General features: G+C 37.8%; 1 protein-coding gene across 1 annotated transcript in view; it reads right to left on the bottom strand.

The window, feature by feature from the left end:
• Window positions 1-21,404, bottom strand: part of GPATCH2 (G-patch domain containing 2) — a 127,018-nt gene that overhangs the window by 92,643 nt on the left and 12,971 nt on the right. The window contains exons 3-5 of the mRNA XM_086744834.1: window positions 18,783-18,844; window positions 7,719-7,901; window positions 6,471-6,550 (exon numbers count right to left, since the gene is read on the bottom strand). Coding sequence (XP_086600960.1) covers window positions 6,471-6,550; window positions 7,719-7,901; window positions 18,783-18,844 — 325 coding nt within the window. The remainder of the gene's footprint in view (window positions 1-6,470; window positions 6,551-7,718; window positions 7,902-18,782; window positions 18,845-21,404) is intronic.

The raw sequence follows: 21,404 nt of genomic DNA, 5'->3' as shown, positions 1-21,404 counted from the left end.
GTGGGGCTGTCACAGCAACACCTCATCTGCTAACAACCTGGATTTGTCTGTCTGAAAAACGACACCTGCAGGAAGCATATGAGTGCAGGAAACCACCCTATCCTTTTACTCTATGTTGTAAAACTAAGGTACTCTGTTAACTGAAGCAAGGGTTAAAAGAGCATGACTTATTCACTACTTTTTGCATAAGCAGATACAAATTTAAGACAATGACAAACAATGAAAAATATTTTAAAAATAAAAAGGAAAAGCATAGCAAGAAGTGTTTTAAATAGCTGAAAATATTTTTGATGATAGGAAATCTTAATAAAAGTCCCATTATAAAAAAAAGAAAAGCTCTTACCCTCCTATTCACTTAAAAGAATACTCATTTGCAGCTTTATCAGCATAAGTTTTCAAAATGTCATCCTCACAGAGGTCTAATATTCCTGATCCTGAAAAAATGAAAGTCTGGAATCCAACAAAAGTCTAGTTTTGTTATCAGACTTCATCTGGTACCACTCATATTTCCACAGAGTTTGACATAGAGACTGATCGCTCCAAATGACAAAAGTCATTAACTGAAGAGAATAATTAAAACCCTACAGATAAGTTATTTCATGTACCTAACTGAAACCAAATTGTGTTCTACCTGACTGTATGCACATATCCAGTGTAAAAAAATTCTCCACAACACCAAATCAACTTTAACTTTAGAACTGGTGTTTTCCCAGTAGTCACAGAGCATCCATAAATGGCTTCTGATCAATACTGTAAAAACAACACCCAGCTTACTCTTTAAGGAAACATTCCTTAGATCTGTAACAAGGTTTCTTATCTAACACTATTTCAGTCAATTTCCAAAATATTTTGACAAGAAAAGAATTCCTGAAAACACCTGGCTATGTCTTCAGGTAGAAAGAACTCAGAAGCAGAAATGTTTGATTTGATGTTACATTTTGAAAGCAGTTAACAAAAAGCATCAGTGCTCAATACATCCTTTCTCCCCACATCAACAGAGTAGTAGTAATCTGACAACACCGTTTTGAGAAAAGCTGTTTTACCTTGGAACTTTTGAAAGAGAGTCACAGGATTTGACAGAAATACCCAGACATCTTCAGATAACAGGTCTCTGAAATGTAGCTTTTGTTCTTTACATACTTTTTTAATAATTACAACTATATATAGTCAAGCTCAATAGCACAGTTGTGCAGACAGAAAAGTCAATCCTAGGAATGTAAGACTTAAAATAGGCTGTCTTTAATATAATGAAATCAGAACCCATGACATAAGGTGATGGGTGGAAAAATTGGCAGAGTTGAGAGAAAGCACCATTTTTATTGGTCATGTTTTCTGCACTTTAGCCCAGTGAAATCACTTCCCAGCTTCCAGCTGTGACAGGGAATCCAGACAGGAAGAGATAACACATATAGAGCCCTCAAACAAAACCCTACGATACCTCAGAAGAGGAACTATATCTAGAACCAGAAAAGGAACAGCTAAGACAGCAGCACTTATTTTTAAAACCTTAACTTACTTGCATGCAGGAGCTGTGAATATAACTGAAATTGTTCAGTTATTGAGTACTAAGTTAGGCAAAACATTTTGGAAGAAATGGAAAAGTAATCATGTTCTATTGTTACTAACTATAACTATTAACTCTTATTTTCTTTAATTAAGGCTTCTGTGATCTCCCCAGATATCTACCTGAGAGAAGTATGGAGATCTAATCACTGAAGGTAGAGTTCATCTAGTATTACATCATAAAAATGAATCTTCCCATTTCTTCCAATGCATTTAGATGTTAGATGTTGTGGTTTTGCTTAGTGAGGGGGGGGCCAAGGTGGCAGCTTCTGTAGGAAACTGCTAGAAGTTGCTCCCCTTTGTTCAGTGGACTCAGCCGACCCTAGGGCGGACCTGCTGCTGGCCAAGGCCGAGCCGATTGGTAGCAGAATGTTCTGAGGTGACGCCTCTGCGATAACACATTTAAGAAGGGGAAAACAGGAAGAAAAAAAAAAAAAAGAAGAGAAGATGTGAAGAAGCTGGGTGGGGGCAGAAGCACAGAGGGGGAGGCGCAGGCCTCATGGGCCTTGCAGGCCTCACCCTCTGGCCTCTTGCCAGGCGGCCGACTGGGCCCGACTCGGCCCGGCCTGGCTGCAAGAAGTGGAGAGGAGATGAGATGGATGATGTGAAGAGATTCTGAGAGGCGTCTGCCAGCCTGTTGTGAAGAACTTTTCTTGTGAGAGGAACGGCTGCAGATGCCAAGGTTGGTGAAGAAGGAGGGGGAGGAGTAATGCGGAGGCCAGTAATCCTGGCCAAGATTCCCCTGCAGCCTGTGGTGATGACCATGGTGGAGCAGGTTGTCCCTCTGCAGCCCATGGAGGTCCATGGAAGAGCAGAGATCCACTTGGAGCCCATGAAGGACCCCACACTGGGGGAGGTGGATGCCTGAAGGCGGCTGTGGCCTGTGGAGGGCCCGCTGGGGCAGCTGTTCTAGAGGGACTGCACCCCGTGGAAGAGATGACCCACGCCAGAGCAGTTTCAGGAAGGACTGTGGCCCATGGGAGGGACCCCACGCTGGAGCAGGGGAGGAATGTGAGGAGTTCTTCCCCTCACAATGAAGCAGTGGCATAAAACAACGCGTGATGTACTGACCGCAACACCCATTCCCTCTTCCCCCTGTGCTGCTTGGGGTGGGGGGAAGGTAGTAGAGATAATGTTAAGCTTGGGAAGAGGGAGGGGTGGAGGGAGATTATCTTGTTCTCTGTCTCATTATCCTGCTGTTTTTAGTAATAAAGGAACAGTTTTCCCCAAGTCGAGTCTGTTTTGCCCGTAATGGTAAATTTAAGGATTTTCTCCCCGTCCTTATCTCAAACCTCGAGCCGTTTCTCCTTATATCATCTCCCCCTATTCTCTTGAAGGGTGGGGGGAGTGAGAGAGAGACTGCGTAGTCTGGTCCCGATCGGGGCTGAACTACGACATTAGGTTATTCTACTAAATACCAAAGGCTCATGTTTAATTTATTGAAAAGGACAGAGTTATAGTATTAGATAAATGACATACAAATCTAAATACATACAGAAAAAAGACTGGACGAAAAATACATTCTAAGAAATCAGCATTTCATTCAGAGAACACGGCTTCTAAGTTGTTGAACTTTTGCCTAACAAAAGAATGTGGAGGTTGGGAATAGTTGATCAGGTCATATATAACTGAGCACAATAAGATTTCATGCAATATACCTTACTAAAAGAGTACATTAAATACTAGTATGGTATGAAAGCACATGTATCATGTTTCTGAGTAGAATTACACAAAGTTGCTACTAGCAACTTGACACAGGTGGAATCAAAAGCATAGTGTATTAGAGAAGCCAAGTTTTTTTATTTCTTTTCAAATGAAGTTCTGTTACAAATGATGCTGCCACAAAAACAAAGCTATGAAGACATGAAATGCCAGCATTATAATTCTATGCCAAAACATATGTCTGACAAAGCATTTAATCATGGATTCCATTAAAAAAAATGCCTACCTTAACTAAATTGGACAATGCAAAGGATATAAGCCAGTTGTGATTAATATTTTTTTTCATTTTTTTTGCTCAGCTTTTTCAGTTGTCATCTGCTTTATGACAACTCATTCAACTTGCACATTAGATGAGGCGAGGATTTTCATAGTATTTGCATGCTAGGTTTTTACTTCTCTCTTGCGTGTTCAGTGTTGTTATGTTCATTAGAAAAGTGCTTTGACTCAAAGGCAGTATGCTTGATGACAGAAAGACCCATAAGCTTGTTCAAATTAAGCAACTTGTCAAAGAAATGCAGGAGGAGCATCTGGACAGAATCTGAGTGCCAGCTGCGGCTACTTCTAATTTAAGTTCACTAACTGGTCCATAAAGAGCAGCACTCTTGCCCTGATTCTCAGTTCCCACTGCTTCTAGAAACCATGGTCTGAAATGACTGAAGCTAGCCCTTTCCTTGGTATATAGCAAGTAATAATCACACTCTAAGCCTGATGTTTCTCTTACAAAAAAACATCCAAACAGTTGGGCATTAAACACTTTTTGACAGAGGATGATGATATATCAAGGTATTATCATAGCTATTCATTCTGCCTGCCCTAAACCAATAATCTCTGGAAGGCTTTGCTATAATTGTGTACCTTCAACTAAACCTGTCAAAAAAATTTTAAACACACATTAACTGTATGCAAAGGGCTAACTATATGCTCATATTTCCTAGATACAAACTACACATCCTTAGACTGAATACGGTATATAATGTGCATCTCAGCAGGAAACTCCGGTTTTTACTTTGTCTCCCTTTAAAGTCTGTGTAAAAGCAGCAATACAGACATCAGATTCCTTGCTGTTAAAAAAGAAAGAATTAAGTCACACCACAACTCTGTTTAATGAGTTGAGTCTGCAGTGTTCTTTCCTTAGGATATTAATCTTTCTAAAAGCATTCTTGCTCTTCTTCACTGTTACCATCTAATAGCAGTAATTACTTCTTGTTCTGTGTTATCACATGTCACAGGTATTAAATGACTTTTTTTTTGTCATTGGATTGGAGTATCTAAAAAGATTTTCTTTAAGAAGCAATCACTGACAAAAGGAAGCACATGAGCTCTGGCTTATATAGCTATGTCTGCAAAGATGGATGCAGCAGATGTGCCCACAAACATAAATAGTCATTAAGAAGGTGAGAAAACCAGAAAACTCTGCATCTGAAGAGCCAACTGCACATCCATTCTGTATATGCACTCCTGCCTAAACATAGTGGCTTAAAAGGAACGTTCATGTGTCAACCTTGTTTTGCAACACTATGTAAATGATGTATTCAATAACTGGAGGTAACTGAATTATCAGTCTTTAGTAGATCAGCTTGCATTTTTGTTATAAAGGGAACTATGATATCTTCTTTATATACGATATATCATGTCTGGAAGACAAAATGGGCTCCTAAGGACAATCCAGAAAGCACAGCAGAAAATAAACATTAGGTTTTTTTATTATATATATGCATTCACAGTATATCGTCATCAATTGAAATTTAATCACCTTTTTACAATTTAAAGGAAAAGGCTGTTTTTAGAGTAGTTAAGCCATGTATCATCAATACCATGAAGCTAACCTATCAGTTATAATAGCTCCTATAAAATACCAGAATGAAATTGCAATAAGCCTAGAAAATGGGCTACAAATCCCAGATATGCTCAAGCAAGCACTGAACCAAAAATAAAAACAGGTAGATAGGAAACCAAGAACTAGATAGCACTCATCTAATTCATGACCACTTACAGCAAAGATCACAGGCCAAGGTTTTAAAGCACCTTATTCAGTTCCAAATGGCAATTATTGGACAGGGACTTCAATTATAAAAACCTTCCCTCTTCAAAACTAGTTAAATTCCTAACAGTTCCTTTCTATTCTCTCCACGTATAATAGCTCTTACATTTCTCACAAGCACCTTGTTTTGTTTAGGCAAATTACAATTTGAAAACATTTAATGGTCGCAAATAATAAAGAACATCAATGCTGTAGTATTTGTTGTGCTAGGATACGTTTATTACACACTGATAGAGAGTTTCCACATTCTCCTCCTCTTCCAAACACTATTCTGATACGAAAGGACAGACTGCACTACAATGAATACATTTTAACATTGTAATTTAAAAAGTCAAGTCTCTCCTCCTCATGTCCTCCTCCAAAGAACAAATTCTTGAAAATTCATTAGAACCTTATTTCATAAAAAAGCAATGGGAAAATCAATTACTATATTGTACAAAAACCCAAGAACAGTTGGATTTTTTCCTTCACTTATAAATATTAGTCCTAGAGCTGAAGACACTAAAACCTCAAACATATCTCATTTGTAATCACAGCCTTAGAACAGACTGAGTCCAAAGGAATGCATGATGCCTATGACAGGTGCATGGCTAACTTGCTTTAATTTTTTTTATATACCCTTTCCCCAACCACACTGAAGTCAACCAAACAATACAAAATAAGGACAGATTTTTCAAAGAAGAATTTTGGGAGAAAAAAAAAAAAAAAAAAAAAGAAAAAGAAGAATTGTACCACAATCCATCCTAGAATGCTTTCAGTATCAGAAAAACTTAAAACTTCAAATAATTTTGGTTTGATTTTCATTGTAAGACGAGAGAAATATGTTTTCGATACATAAGATTTATACTGAAAATGTTACATAATGCTCCTCCAGCATTTTCCTTCACTTTGTCTGAAAGAAGTACTGAGCAAAAGTCAGTCAGTCTCAGACTGTACACACAACTAATTTGTAACAATAGAATTGCAGTGGTAGTAGTCTAACTATTAAAAAAACAAAGAAACAAACAATATCAGGCAGCAGTGGCACTACAGTCTTACCATTACATTACCTACAACATTAGGAAACAAGCATGAGAGGAATATAGTTTTTTAAAAAAAACACTAAGAACAGTGCGCATTAGCTTACAATAATAAAAGCACCTACCAATGCATTCGGGTTTCCTGAAGCCTTTTTTATGTTTCTTGCTGGCATTCCATTAAGATGACTAAATCTACCCTGGAAACCTACAAAAAAGGAGTACAAATTGATTTAAGAATATTTCCTATACCATATAACAAAAAAAATCCACTATTATATACCAATCTATTAATCTGACTTCAGTTAAATAAAAACGTCTTAATATTGTCAAACATTGTACTGGCGGAAACAAAGAGCACAGAATGGAAAAAAGTGAGAGAAGGCCTAAGTTTCCACGAAAATGAGCATTACTGTAGATATTCTTACTGTCTTCCTGGTCCTATGTACAGTTGGCTGCATAAGCAGAGCATATTGAACTACAGCAGAAAAATGATTTTTGCATCACTTACAACTTCATTAGTACTAGAAAAGGTTAAATCTGGTGAATATGCAAAGACCAAGTCCTGATAAACAATTCCAAGCATCTGGAAAATAAACCTCACAAAAGAATTCAATGCATTCAGTGTGCAGAGTAGTTTAAAAGTGATTTGACCACTGATCACATAAAAGATCTGGTTCTGAATGTGAAAGGAGTTTCTTGTGGCAGAGGGAAGGTACAACAAAATTCTTTAGCAGTAAGATAAGGTCAGACAACTTCAACTTAAGAGTGGGTTCCTAGCTGTATATGCAATCAAACACTAGTACAACTTAGCATTGGATACACTTGATTCACAAGTTGTCTGAAGTATTTTAAAGGAGAAAAAAAAAAAAATAAAAAGAAGAAAAAAAAAGATATTTTCTAATTTACAATCTCAATCATCTCAATCCTTGCTTTAAAGGAAGCTTTCCCTCTTCTCCACAAATAATATGGCCTGACCATACAGCAAAGCAAAGCAAATGGTCATACTAGACTTTCCAGCCTTTGAATTAATGAACTTCTATAGAATTCTAAACATTACCACAGAAGCTAGAAACAAAAAGGAACATAAAGATTCACTTTCAAAAACGCTTAGTAATTCTCAATACAAACACTGAGACATCAAATAAAGGAGTAGGCTATCAAAATGAGTAAAGTTTTATACTTTCTGACTTTTCTAATCATTGACTTTTCAATTATTTCTCTCTAACGGTACCTTTAGAAACAAAATAGCTCAAGGAAACAAACTGGTAACTCCAAGCTCTTGTCAACATTTTACATACTTTGTATAACCTACAGACATCTTTCTATGATACCCAAGGGATTCTACAGTTTGCATTTGATTGATTGCTACTTACCTCTCCTCCCTGAACGGGACATAAGGGGGAAAGTGCCAGTTAAGATACTTTCAAAGACTGGATCAGGCAATTCTCTCTCCAGTTCTGTAGAGTCTTCTTGTTCCCACCACGGAATGACTCCAGTAATTCCACATGCTCCACCAGATTCATTTTCATGAAACCAATCACTCTGCTCATCATCACCTGTGTGAAGGCAGTATCCCCCCAAGCCCCCCCAAAAAAGAGGGAGGAGCAGAGAAAATAAAAATCAGATGTTACCATCAATAAACATTCTGACAGGACAATTATTTATTTTGCTTTCTAGTTGTATAACAATTACTCGCATATAGCAGTTCTATTTGGAAAATGTTTCTCCATAGCATGGCAAGTGTTGCCATCAATGAAACCATATAAAATGTAATGTTTTAAAACCAATTTCAACAGTGAAAAACAATAATAAACTAGTTAATCCTTTGGCAATAACTGCAGGGAAATCCATTTAAAGTTACTGCACTTTACATATTAACAAAAAACAAGCTTAATCTCCTGCAGGGAATTAAAAGGTATAAAACTGTGAAACTAGTTCTTTGCAGCTGATAATGGTATATAATTACCTTAATTTCATGATTTGTATGGCTAGTAAAAGGGGAAAACAATCATGAACAGATGTGACTAAATTAAGTTAATCTGATTAAGTTCATTTAGAAATAAGTTTTGAAAAAGTTGATTTTAAATTAAAACTGACAGTGTCATGTGATTGAGAATTATACCACATTATACCACAAAGCCGGTCATTTTACTGATAATATTTATAGATGTAGTATTTAAATATATGGATTTAAAGTCAAAAGTAAGAGAGAACTGAAAATCTGATCTTAAACTTGACTCAAACACATTGGCAACTAAAAATCAACTGCTGTATTTGTTTTAAAATATGTTCTTTTATACAAGCTAGCTGGTTTACAGAAGATCAGTAAATATCTTCATAACACATTGCAAGTTTCCTTTCTTACAACCAAAAATTAGATTTCAAAGGATGTGTTGTATATTTTAACTCTACTTCAAAGTATCCAAATAATGCCTCACTGTTTCTGCATACAAATTGTTTGGTATTTCAATTTTTAATTAGGCAGGACTAAGCAAGACACAAATAAAAGATATATTAGACCCAATTTTCAAGAATAAAAAAAAATTCCTGTAAAATTTAATTGCCACTCGATCTCACAATTGGAGAATACAAATAATGAAAACCTAAGCCAAAATGGGAGGAAAAATAAAGTTCAACATATTTTCTCCAAATAAATTGTTGCAATGAAAAGAATACTTCAAGATACAAGTGAAAATGGCTGTAAACATTCATCAGGACAAGTAAGTAAAGAAAATATGGAATAATTAAAGCCCCTCACTGGTCACTTGCAGGTGTAATATGATCCTTACATCTTTAATGATTACTACTATCAGCAACATTAGCAGAGGCTAAAGAACAGGACCTTTTAGATGGAGAACAGGGAAAACAGAGGTGGAAAGAGATACATAGATTCAAATATGATTTAAGTTTCTTTGCATTCCTGGCACATTTCAGGTTATTCTCCATATTTATTCTAATCCTCATTTATGGCTATGACATTTCACAAAGGCATTCACCATTAATTCTATCCTAATTCTATTCTAATTTAATTATAGCCAGGTATGGTTTCTTTGGAGGATGTCTAAGAGCACTGAACAGACACAGTGGTAGAGGAAAAAAACCCAACTTTACATTAGATTAATCGGTGGTTCGGCATTAAGTTTGAACTCCTTTGTTTAGATTTTCCAAACCCCTATGCAGATAAACTTTGTCTGAATATTTTGTCATAAGATGAGAGCTCTAGATGTCTTGACTAAAAAGAAACACTACCAGGAACTCAAAAGAAGTCTTGTTACATATAATTCAGCTAAGAAATTAAGTAGAGAATTCTGAAATTGGGTTTCACAACTGGCTCAAGGATAGATGTGTTTAAGAGGTATGCAATGCAGTCTTGGAAGACAGAATTAGAATAATTTAAGACTGGGTTGGTGGACTGCAAGGTAAGGCAAACAGTAGCTGTGGAAGGAAACAAGTATATTCACTACACGCCCAACAAAAGTTCTTTGGGAAAAAATACAAAATGACTCTTCTTTTTTGTGCAATACAAATATTAGCATGCTAAGCAACTCTCCATTCAGACATCTTACCTGCTATGCTATTATACACTTCCCTAAATACTCATAGAAGCATAGAAAAATAGAATAGTTGGAGTTGGAAGAGACTTTTAAAGATCCTCTAGTCCAACCCCCCATACAAGAAACAGGGACATCTCCAACCAGATCAGGTTGCTCAGAGCCCCATCCAACCTGGCCTTGAATGTTTCCAGGGATGGGGTATCCACCACCTCTCTGGGCAACCTGTGCCAGTGTTCCACCACCCTCAAAAAAAATAATTTCTTCCTTGTATCTAGCCTAAATATACCTCCCTGTTTTAAATCCATTACCCCTTGTCCTATAGCAACAGGCCCTGCTAAAGAGTTTCTCCCCATCTTTCTATAAGCCCCCTTTAGCTACTAGTAGGCCACTATAAGGTCTTCCCAGAGCCTCCTCTTCTCCAGGCTGAACAGCCCCAACTCTCTCAGCCTGTCCTCATAGGAAAGGTGCTCCAGCCCTCTGATCATCTTCGTGGCCCTCCTCTGGACCCTCTCCAGCAGGTCCATGTCCTTCTTATGTTGGAGGCTCCAGAACTGGACGCAGTACTCTAGGTGGGGTCTCATGAGACCAGAGCCACCCTGAAGGGATGCCATTTTCAAAAGGAGTCAGGGAAGACTACCACATTTAATAAATTCCTGACATTATACGTACATGGAATATAAAACAGAGGCCTCCTTGCTCAAGAGTTTGTTAACCAAATACTTGGATTTTACCCTACTTAATTTCCAGCTCTCAAAAAGCAATATAGTATCCATAGCAAACGTGAACTTACGAGAATTAAAAATCTAAAGTAGCATTTTTCACTTCAAAATACTTCAAAAGATTCCCTACACTGTCCTTCCCTCTTAGGGCTGATGAAACACTATTCAGCGCAAGACCACAGCAAATTATCATATTCTTCCAAGCTACAGGAAAAGTAAAACCACCTCCAGATCTCCAAAAACTGTGCTTCTAGTCCATGCGTTCTCCTACCCACACACGTAAGATAAAACAGACTTGTTTGTGAGTATTGCTAATGCTTCAAGAAATTACTTCAAAGCAATTTACATTCAATTATAACTGTACTAATCAGTACAAAAAAAACAAACCCAAAACAACTGAAGGCTCAGAAACGTCAACTTCAATTCTAAAATTTCAGGCACTTCAGTTCCTGGCTTTATTTTTAAGCTTTCCTCTCCCCTCAACTACTGTTTCCCTAATTTTCATTTTGGTATAAAGGCTACATATTTATGTAATTACCACTCCTTCATGTTAAATTACTTGCCTCCCCCTTTAAGAAGTTTTGAAAATTATTTATGTGGGCTTCTTCTGTTTTTTCCCCTTTTGCATCACTATCAGTTTCACATTCAGAATACCAAAATGGCTTCATCTGACTCTTATTTTAGCTAAAGCAGTGCAGGATTATAACAAACAGACTTTCCACTGCACACAAATAAAGAGTTCCCCCCCCCCCCGTTTTTTTTCAAAACGGCCAGACTATCCTCTATAGCAGTCACATATGGTGCACTTGTGCTTGTCTATAGCAACCACAACCTACTTTGAGAGGCTACTGTGCAAAAAGTTCGGCGTCAGTGATACTGTGCTGCTCCATTATCCGTCAACTTGCATACAGAGAGCAATAGCACATAGACTGTAAAATAGCCTCGGATGCTAGTCTCATTTCCATGACCAGTATACCTCTTTCTAGATAAAACAAACTCCACTGCAAACAGTTGTAATAATCATTTGGAGACATCAGAAGATTAACTAAGACATACAAGGAGTTTCAGGAATGCAGAAGCTTAAGTTACCCATCCACAGAGGCACACCACATCTCCCTTTTTGTGCTCTACAGAGCCACCTTGGCAAAAGAGATAGCAGGACACCATTTAGACATCATTCAATTTAAGCAGCTAGTTCTTCTGACTCAAGCTTGAAAACTTTGCAAGAAGGCCTCCTCCCGCCCCTCCCATCCAAAATAATATTGTACTCTGCCCTTGAGTAAGAGGACTGCACAGGTGTGCCATTAATGAATTGGACCAAGGATATCACATCATCTCAGCTTCATGTTCACCTCTACCACTGTGATCCACACACATTATTTAGGATTTCAACTATTTAGGTCATATACCTGATGTTTATATTATTTCTTTTTCAACTGCAGAGACTATAAACTAATTAGCCACAACTGTTCAAGACTGGTGTGATTACACTTCGCATTGCACAGTCCATTTCTTTTATATATGGAGAACGACACACTGACATCTGCAGCAAAAGGATGGAGTTTCACATACTGAATCTGTAGTGGGTCATTTTCATAAAGGACACAGTAATGAATATATGTTTAATCATAAAATAATGAACAGCTATCTTTAAAAGCTTAGCCACATGCACAGTGGAACTCTGACATTCCCTGACCTTCTCCAATTTTAACTGTTTAACACTTTATTAATATAATTTTCCTTCCTACTTGCCTAGATCTTAAAGGGCATTTCAAGTGCTGCGTGTCATGATTTAAGAGGTCTTAAGTCAAACTTTGAATTTCCCTAACTGTACTAGTAGGTGTAGATAGACCAGAAATACAGAATATAATGTTTTATTTGCCATACGAACACTATAAAATTCATTAAGTAATAAACTTCCAATTTAACTTTTTTTTTCCCCCTCCAAAACAGCAATATTATCAACTAGTGTCTGAATAATCTACAATTTTGTTAACATTGTGTTGAAAGCTTAACAAGTTAAAGTGCCTTTTAATTTACCAAGTGCCTTGAAACTGCAGGTGATCCTACTAGCTACGCTTATAATAGAGTTGTATTATATGTTGCAATGTAAGATTAGATAGACCTTTTGTTTTGAAACTCTTCTTGCAAAAGTTTTCTACTTGATGCATAACACTGCTTAGCATTAAAGTTTTTAATAAGTGCAAACAGCCCTTTATGAAAATACTATTAGGAACAGAGCAAAGAGTAGGAAGAAAAAGGAAAGTCACAAGGATGTGACTTTTGAGAAGTTGTGGCGGACCCGGGCAACTACAGGCTGGTCAGCCTCACCTCTGTGCCTGGCAAGGTCACGGAGCAGATTCTCCTGGAAACCATGCTAAGGCACATGGAGAGCAAGGAGGTGGTTGGTGACAGCCAACATGCCTTCACCAGGGGCAGATCATACCTGACCAATTTGGTGGCCTTCTATGACAGGGTGACAGCATCAGAGGACAAGGGATAAGCAACGGATATCATCTACCTGGACTTGTGCAAGGCATTTGACACTGTCCTGCATGACATCCTTCTCTCTAAACTGGAGAGACATGGGTTTGATGGATGGACCACTCGGTGGATAAGGAATTGGCTGGATGGCCACACTCAGAGTGGTGGTCAACAGAACAATGTCCATGTGGAGACCGGTCACAAGTGGCGTCCCTCAGGGTTCGGTGTTGGGCCCGGCCCTGTTCAACATCTTTGTCAGTGACATGGACAGTGGGATAGAGTGCACCCTCAGCAAGTTCGATGACGACACCAAGTTGTGTGGTGCCGTTGACACGCTGGAAGGGAGGGATGCCATCCAGAGGGACCTTGACAGGCTGGAGAGGTGGGCCCGTGTGAACCTCATGAAGTTCAACCAGGCCAAGTGCAAGGTCCTGCACCTGGGTGATGGCAATCCCAGGCACAAATACAGGCTGGGCGGGGAATGGATTGAGAGCAGCCCTGAGGGGAAGGACTTGGGAGTGCTGGTGGACGAGAAGCTCAACATGAGCCAGCAATGTGCCCTTGCGGCCCAGAAGGCCAACCGCATCCTGGGCTGCATCAAGAGGAGCGTGGCCAGCAGGTCGAGGGAGATGATTCTCCCCCTCTGCTCTGGTCGCATGAGACCCCACCTGGAGTACTGTGTCCAGTTCTGGAGCCCCCAACATAAGAAGGACATGGACCAGTTGGAGAAGGTCCAGAGGAGGGCCACAAAGATGCTAAGAGGGCTGGAGCACCTTTCCTATGAGGACAGGCTGAGAGAGTTGGGGCTGTTCAGCCTGGAGAAGAGGAGGCTCCAGGGAGACCTCATAGTGGTCTTCCAGTACCTCAAGGGGGCCTACAAGAAAGATGGGGAGAGACTGTTCAGCAGGGCCTGTTGTGACAAGACTATGGGTAATGGTTTTAAAATAGAGGGGGATAGATTTACATTGGATATCAGGAAAAATTTTTTTTACACTGAGGGTTGTAGAACACTGGAACAGGTTGCCCAGAGAGGTGGTGGAAGCCCCATCCCTGGAAACGCTCAAGGCCAGGTTGGATGAGGCTCTGAGCAACCTGATCTGGTTGGAGATGTCCCTGCTCCTTGCAGGGGGGTTAGACTAGATGGCCTTTGAAGGTCCCTTCCAACCCTAACCATTCTATGATTCTATGATTTTAAGTCTGATACATGAGCTCCAGCTACTGTTCAGTTCCTTCATTTGCTGGCAGGCTGTCCCACCTCCATACTCAAAGGCTTGATATTTGCATAGGATTTGGTTTTTTTTTGCTAACTATATTAAATTTTACCCCAAAGTTGCCCAATTTACAAACCTTTGAAAAATACACAACCCATAAGAATTCACTTGAGGTTTGTTAACAGTTAGCAGGTAGGAAGTAGCAGCTATCTTCTTCAATGACTGTACCTGCACTGAGTACTTCCTATGATCTCTAAGCTTTTGCCAGCTAACTGTACAGAGTATGCAACATTCCTCAGAAAAAAACATTTGCTACATTGGGATTGCAAGACATTGAGCACCAATGCCTTCTGCCAGAAGCTAATACGAGAGTAGAATAGAGCATAGCAAGAGAGCTGCTTTTGCCCTCTCACATGACCTGATGTAAGCACCTGGATAACTTGGAAAAGGAGGACAAACACAGGTAGACTCAGATGAGGGCTTCATAAGAACAAAACATATCAAACAAAAAAGCTAAGAGACTGGAACAGAGGCAGGCTGGAAAAGGGATATAAGCAGTTTTATAAGTGTTTGATGGCACACCACATATTAGAAGTGGAACATAAGATTTTCAAGTCTCAGCACTTTCCTTTTATCATAGCAATTGATGGCAATTAAAGTATGTCTAGCAATTAACCAATTACTACACCCAACTACAGCTACATCTAGGTTCCCTGAACCAAATTGTAATAGAATCATAGAATCATAGAATGGTTAGGGTTGGAAAGGACCTTCAAAAGTCACCCCCCCTGCAAGGAGCAGTGGAAGACTGCTATGAGGTCTCCCCGGAGCCTCCTCTTCTCCACGCTGATCAGCCCCAACTCTCTCAGCCTGTCCTCATAGGAAAGGTGCTCCAGCCCTCTGATCATCTTCGTGGCCCTCCTCTGGACCCTCTCCAACTGGTCCATGTCCTTCTTATGTTGGGGGCTCCAGAACTGGACACAGCACTCCAGGTGGGGTCTCATGAGACCAGAGCAGAGGGGGAGAATCACCTCCCTCGACTTGCTGGCCACGCTCCTCTTGATGCAGCCCAGGATGCAGTTGGCCTTCTGGGCGGCAAGGATGCATTGCCTGCTCATGCTGAGCTTCTCATCTACCATCATTCTCAAGTCCTTCTCCTCAGGGCTGCTCTCAATCCATTTCCTGCCCAGCCTGTATTTGTGCCTGGGATTGCCACGACCCGAGTGTAAGACCTTGCACTTGGCCTGGTTGAACTTAACTAGTTGAAACTTCATAACAGTTGAAACTCTTCTGAGAGTCTGTGCACAGAGGAGTACAGTTACTGTGGTGGAATTTACTTCCATTCAATTTTAGAAACAATTTTGGAAAAATATTAAAAGTTCCAAAGTCAGGCACTCCCAAAATTCAGAACTAAATACTCAGCTATTTAACTGACTGGCCAACTGCTCGAAGAAACTGCTGCTTTAGATCACGTTCTTTTCTAGAATATCTGTCCCATAGGATTAATATGCTTTGGGAATTACTTATGGTTTTATAAAGAGTATTTATCTGCAATAAATGAGATACCTTTCTTAATCTCAGAGACACAAAATGAACAAATCTTGCCCTGGAGAACAAGATCCTCTTGTCCTCTGCTATCCAAACTTATAAATAATGGCAGGCACATCATTTAAACAAAGTATTTCACCAGGCGGTATTAATCAAACTCTGGTTCTCCATTTGACTTAGCGGAAAATTTGAACTACAAATGAGGTCAAGATGCTGATATTCTGAACATAAATCCTAGAAGAGGGACACTGGAAATACAGGAATTAGTTTTGCATTTAAAAACAGACAAAATCACCTAGTTTTTCACTTAATACATTTTCATTCTGTCCTGTTCCAGCTTCATCTCTCTCACCTAGGCTTTTCCTTTGGTTTTATCAGATTTATTTTCTCCTTCCTTCATAATTTCTATGTGTTTCAGGTCAGTTATAAATTAATTTACAGAGCTAAATAACATCATCTTACTTCATAAGAGGAGAACAAAGAAAAATTATTAGCATTTACTTTGAAGGTATGTTGTGGTTTAGCTCTAGTCACCACACAGTTTCTTGCTCACCCTCCCTGTCTGTAGTGGGATGGAGGAGAGAACTGGGAAGAAAGGAAAACTTGTGGGTTGAGATGAGGACAATTTACTAGAATAGCAAAGAAAAACTACAATAATAACAAAATATAAGGATACTAAAACGTACAAAATGAACAACGCACAGTTTCTCACTACCTGATGTCCCAGTAACTGATACAACACATCTTGAGCTGTGATCATGGAAATGAAACTGAGCAGCAAGCAAAGGAGAGGGAGAGAGACAGAGAGACAGATGCTCCCCTTCCCCAGGCAGCCCTCACTTATATACCAAGCATAATGTTTATGGCATAGGATACTCTCTTTGGCCAGTTTGGGTCAACTATTCTGGCTATATCCCTCCCAGCTTCCTGCACCTGCACATTAGCTAGACCTGGAAAGCCGAACAGTGTCCTTGGTCTCATTAGCAACTACTCCTAATATCAGTGTGTTTATCAGTATACTTCACATATGAAATCCAAAACACACTAGCTACTGAGAGGTAAATTAACCCCATCCCTGCCAAAACTAGGACAGGGTATTGTAAGTATTATTAGAAAATAAATAGTTTTGGGTTTACAGTAGGATCTCTGGTAATACTTTCATGGAATAATATTCACAGATCCAGAGTGAAGCTAATGGTCACATCCACAAAATAACTAGTTTGAAGTAGGGATTAAAAAAAAAAAAAAAAGAGTTTTGTCCTGACAATATTGTTCTCGAGTTTTATTATTGTTCTTTTTTTTTTATATTTCAGAAAACTATTTCATGTCTAATGCTTCCTGCTTGAAAAGTACAATCAAACTGAATCAAGGTTCAACAATCAAACAGGCAAAAATAAGAATTACAGCTCTGTCATCAAGAACAAACACTGAAAAGGTAACACCACATTAGTGAAACAACAGTGTTATTCACCAATCTTCCCCCTTTTTCTCCTCCCACAAAATATGTAAGCAAAACAGAAAAGTAACGGAGACATTCTAAACCATATTATTCAAAAAATTAAATAACTTATTTCAGGATTTAAGGACAAAAATATTGATAGATATTTCAATATAAAATATCGGAAGGGTACTTAAAAACGTATATAATTATGAAATGCAGTACATACAAACGTTACATAAAAATATAGAGGATAAAAGTTTTTTAAATTGCAAATCAAAAGAGAAAAGCAGTAAAAGCAAACATTTTCTGATGTGTCTCATATTGAAATACTTTTCATCTGAAGTTAAAAGATTGATCTAAACTTTCAGAGAGAGTTTAGTTCTTTAAAAAAAGGTATGTGTTAGCACAATGAAAACAGATAGAGACTGGGATGTACAGTTTATGTAGCATGAGCGACTGTTGAGCAACCTCTGTTCTAAGTCTGAAAAGCTCCCTCCTATAACATTAAAATAGAAGATTAAAAATACAGAAGTGACTGAATTATATATTAGAGAAAGAAAAATTAAAAAAATATTCCTTTAACCTACATCTGTGGAGTGGGGCAGGATTTGTCTTCTTGCAAACACTCAAGTAGTATGTGGCAAACTGCATGAGAAAATAATCTCCATTACCATTAACTCAGAATTGCCAACAGAAAAGCAAGTCTTCATCATCCGAGAAACTTTCTGCCTCATTTTTCTATGCTGTTAAAGACAGCAACTTCCTAGTCCATGAGCTAGGCACTAAGATGCTAGCACAATACAGGTAAATGTGTTGCAATTAAAGATGGCAATAAACACTAAAGCTGAAAAAAAAGTCTTGTATTTCCATCCTCCATAGTTTTATCACATAAAAATAGATTATAAACTTACGCATAAGAAAGGAAAATTTTGAATCTTCACTGCAATTTAGATTAAAGAAAAAAATTTTCAGAAGGGTAGGATTTTAAACAGCATGCATCTTCCGATCTCTATCTTAGACTGCTGAAAAAGTAGTTTGCTTGAAACTACTTTTCAAACAACCTATTGAATAAAAAAAAAAAAAATCTGTCAAATCCTGCCTTTTCAATTTGGAGGAAAATAAAGAAATACATCTCAAAAACAGTTTGAGAAGCAGTACTATGGTCAGAGTCCTGTCCAGAAACTGGAACAATGAATAATTAAAATTTAGTATAGACAATCTTTTGGAGATGCTCAAGTTAAGTAGGTTTATTGTATTACAGAGACTGCTTCTCAAGACAGCTTTTGACTAAGTCATAGATTCAGGACAACCTCTGGTAACATTTAAAAAAAAAAACCCAGAAAGCAAGCTATACTTCAACTCATTAAAATAGTAATAGCAACTGAAATATAGTAATTAACCTGTTAAATAACTTGTAACGCTTACAGAATTTCAACTGATGTGATTTGAGGGGGGGGGAAGGGAAAGATTGTTTCAATACCTTGTCTTCCCTCATCATTGGTAAACAAACCAGCATCACTGCTGCTCAGACTGCTGGATTCACTGTAATAAGAGAAAGAAAGAAACAGATCAAAAGAACAATTGATCTTTCAGTCGTAAAATTTTAAGGAGACAAGGCTGTGCTCAAATTGAACTTAAGCCCAACAAAGATTGGAAAGAAAACAGGATGATTTTTTAATTTAATCAAACTGCAAATATCCTAGTTCCATTAACTACAAAGCATTATTTTTGGCACATAAAACCATGGACATCTAATGGTACCCTAACAGTAAACCAGATGTGACTGCAACGAGGTGCTGACACAATTGATGCATTTTATTATCTGCTTCCATCAAATGCTCACTGCTTCCTCCTTACGCTGTGCAATTCAGCTTGATCCTGGAACACCACTGCTCAATAAAATAGGAAGAGTCTCAATCAAAAGAAGCCTAAGCCTTCCCTCAGCATACGAAATATAGGAGTTTGAAAATCGAATTACCTTTCTAAACATCATTTGCAAGTATTCTGGATAAGACACTGCTTAAGGTTTTGTGATATAGTATTTGGGAAGAAGGAAAAAAGTTTATAACAAAGGTAGCCAATTAAATAAATATAAAGCTCACCCTGAAGAAAATAAGTATGATCAATGATCATAACACCAACAAAAAAAGCAAGGTATGGTTTACTTTCCTGTGACTTCCATCATGGCCTCAAAATTAGAATGTGTGTATACAACACACATACTTCTTTCTAAATTTAAAGACATCAATAGGTAAAGTATTTTGTTCTTTGCTGTATAAACATGGTTACAACCAATGTTCCACATGTCTCTGAATAGTAAACAGAATTGTCTTTTAATAACACAGATGACAATGTTGCGAGTTTCACACAAAAGGATATTTTGTAAACCATTTATTTCCTTTTCTGTCAATAGAGTAGCTCTGCTAAGACACATTTAATCACATTTTACTTACAATAAGATACAGAACAATTTGAAAAAAATCACTTCAGTTTACCACACAAATTGACATACAAGTTATAAGTACTTCAGCTACTCTCAACATTCCATACAAGCTATTTGTAAGAACTTGAGGTCTGTTTTACCTTTTTACACTTATTCATAGTAAAACATACATGCAGTCTTATTCTTGAATTCAACTGGTTTCAGTTATTTTTAGATACTTTCTAATAATAAATTAGTTTTATTTTTGTTTCTAAATAACTAGGACACTTTGGAAAAATTATTTCCTTTTAAGTGTTTATCTCTCAAAAATCAACCTCAATTTTTTTTTAAAGCATGTAATATGAATTGTATAAAATTAATCTAATTTGTGTTTAATTATAAGTACATATTTGTTTTTTTGTATCTTCCTTTGGGAGGATTTGAAATACAATATGGTATCAGGAGATACAAAGCAGTGATTTTTTTAAAAAAATATATATGTATATATAGTTGTGTTTGAAGATTAAGTTTTCTTAATCTTTGCTGTGTCTTCTGCTTTTTCATATTCTTACTGTATAAGCAATACTTACACTATCTTTTATACATGATATAATCAGAACAGACTTAAGCACTTGCACAATTGCCCTACACAGAAGAAAGATGAAGGCATGCAAGAATGGAACCATCTTACATGAAGGAGATGTCCTGGTTTGGCTAGGACAGGAAACCAAAACTTGAACTTCCTAGTGTTGCAAATCCTAGTAATTTCTTTCTAACAAGAATCCCATCCTCACTTTAATTACAACATAGACGGATTTACTGTCCTTACATTTCATCCTGCACAACTTCAAATCATACATCTCAAAGGAAAACTATCTCCTTTTCATAGATTCTTCCTATCCATTTATTGTTAAATTGTAGTTTTTAAAACAAAAGTTAGGAAATCCTTTCAATACTAGTCTTTCAGTCCCTTTCCCCACCAAAATTTCCAATTCTGAGAACAGTCTCCTGCCTTTTTTCTTCTTTTTTTTTTAAAATATATTTCAATTGTGCAATAATTCTTAACAAAGGACTAGCCAGTTCATGAAAACATAACCACTTAAAATTTCCAAAATTACACATAATAATAACAAAAATCCAGCCTTAACACTGGTATACCCATGGCAGCCACAATGTTCATTCTCCTCAGGCCACAGTCAAACAGGGCAGGGATTACAGCTGAGATAGTTGCTACATGGCAGTCATTTCACTGACTAAATTCAAATCCTCTAGAATTAATACATTAATATCTAAGTACAAGAAGGGTGTTATAATGGAATTGATTTCTAGTTTTAATATAATTTTGCACTATATATTGCTAACTCCTTTGCTTGTAATGAGAATTCTGCTCCCAGCAAGACTTGCAGGAAAAAGAAAAAAGCCACAGATTTCAGTCCTATAAAATAGAATATGCAAGCAAAAACTTGGATAAAACACCTCTGCTACCCAAAAAGCTTTTGCAACTTTATTTATACATTTATGGAAACAAAGAAGAAATAAGTTTTATTATTAGTTACTATAACTAGTAAACTGTCCCTTTACCTTGGTTTCACATGAGATTTGTGACCATTTTCACTAAGCAAGCCTGTCCCCAAGAACTAACCAGCCACTCCACTTGCACTGACTGGCAGGCTGGTGGGT

This window comes from Chlamydotis macqueenii, chromosome 3 (assembly GCF_036417535.1).
Source record: "Chlamydotis macqueenii isolate bChlMac1 chromosome 3, bChlMac1.mat, whole genome shotgun sequence".
Taxonomy (NCBI): domain Eukaryota; kingdom Metazoa; phylum Chordata; class Aves; order Otidiformes; family Otididae; genus Chlamydotis; species Chlamydotis macqueenii.
Note: the sequence above shows the minus strand (reverse complement) of the source record. Positions and strands in the feature narration are given on the sequence as shown.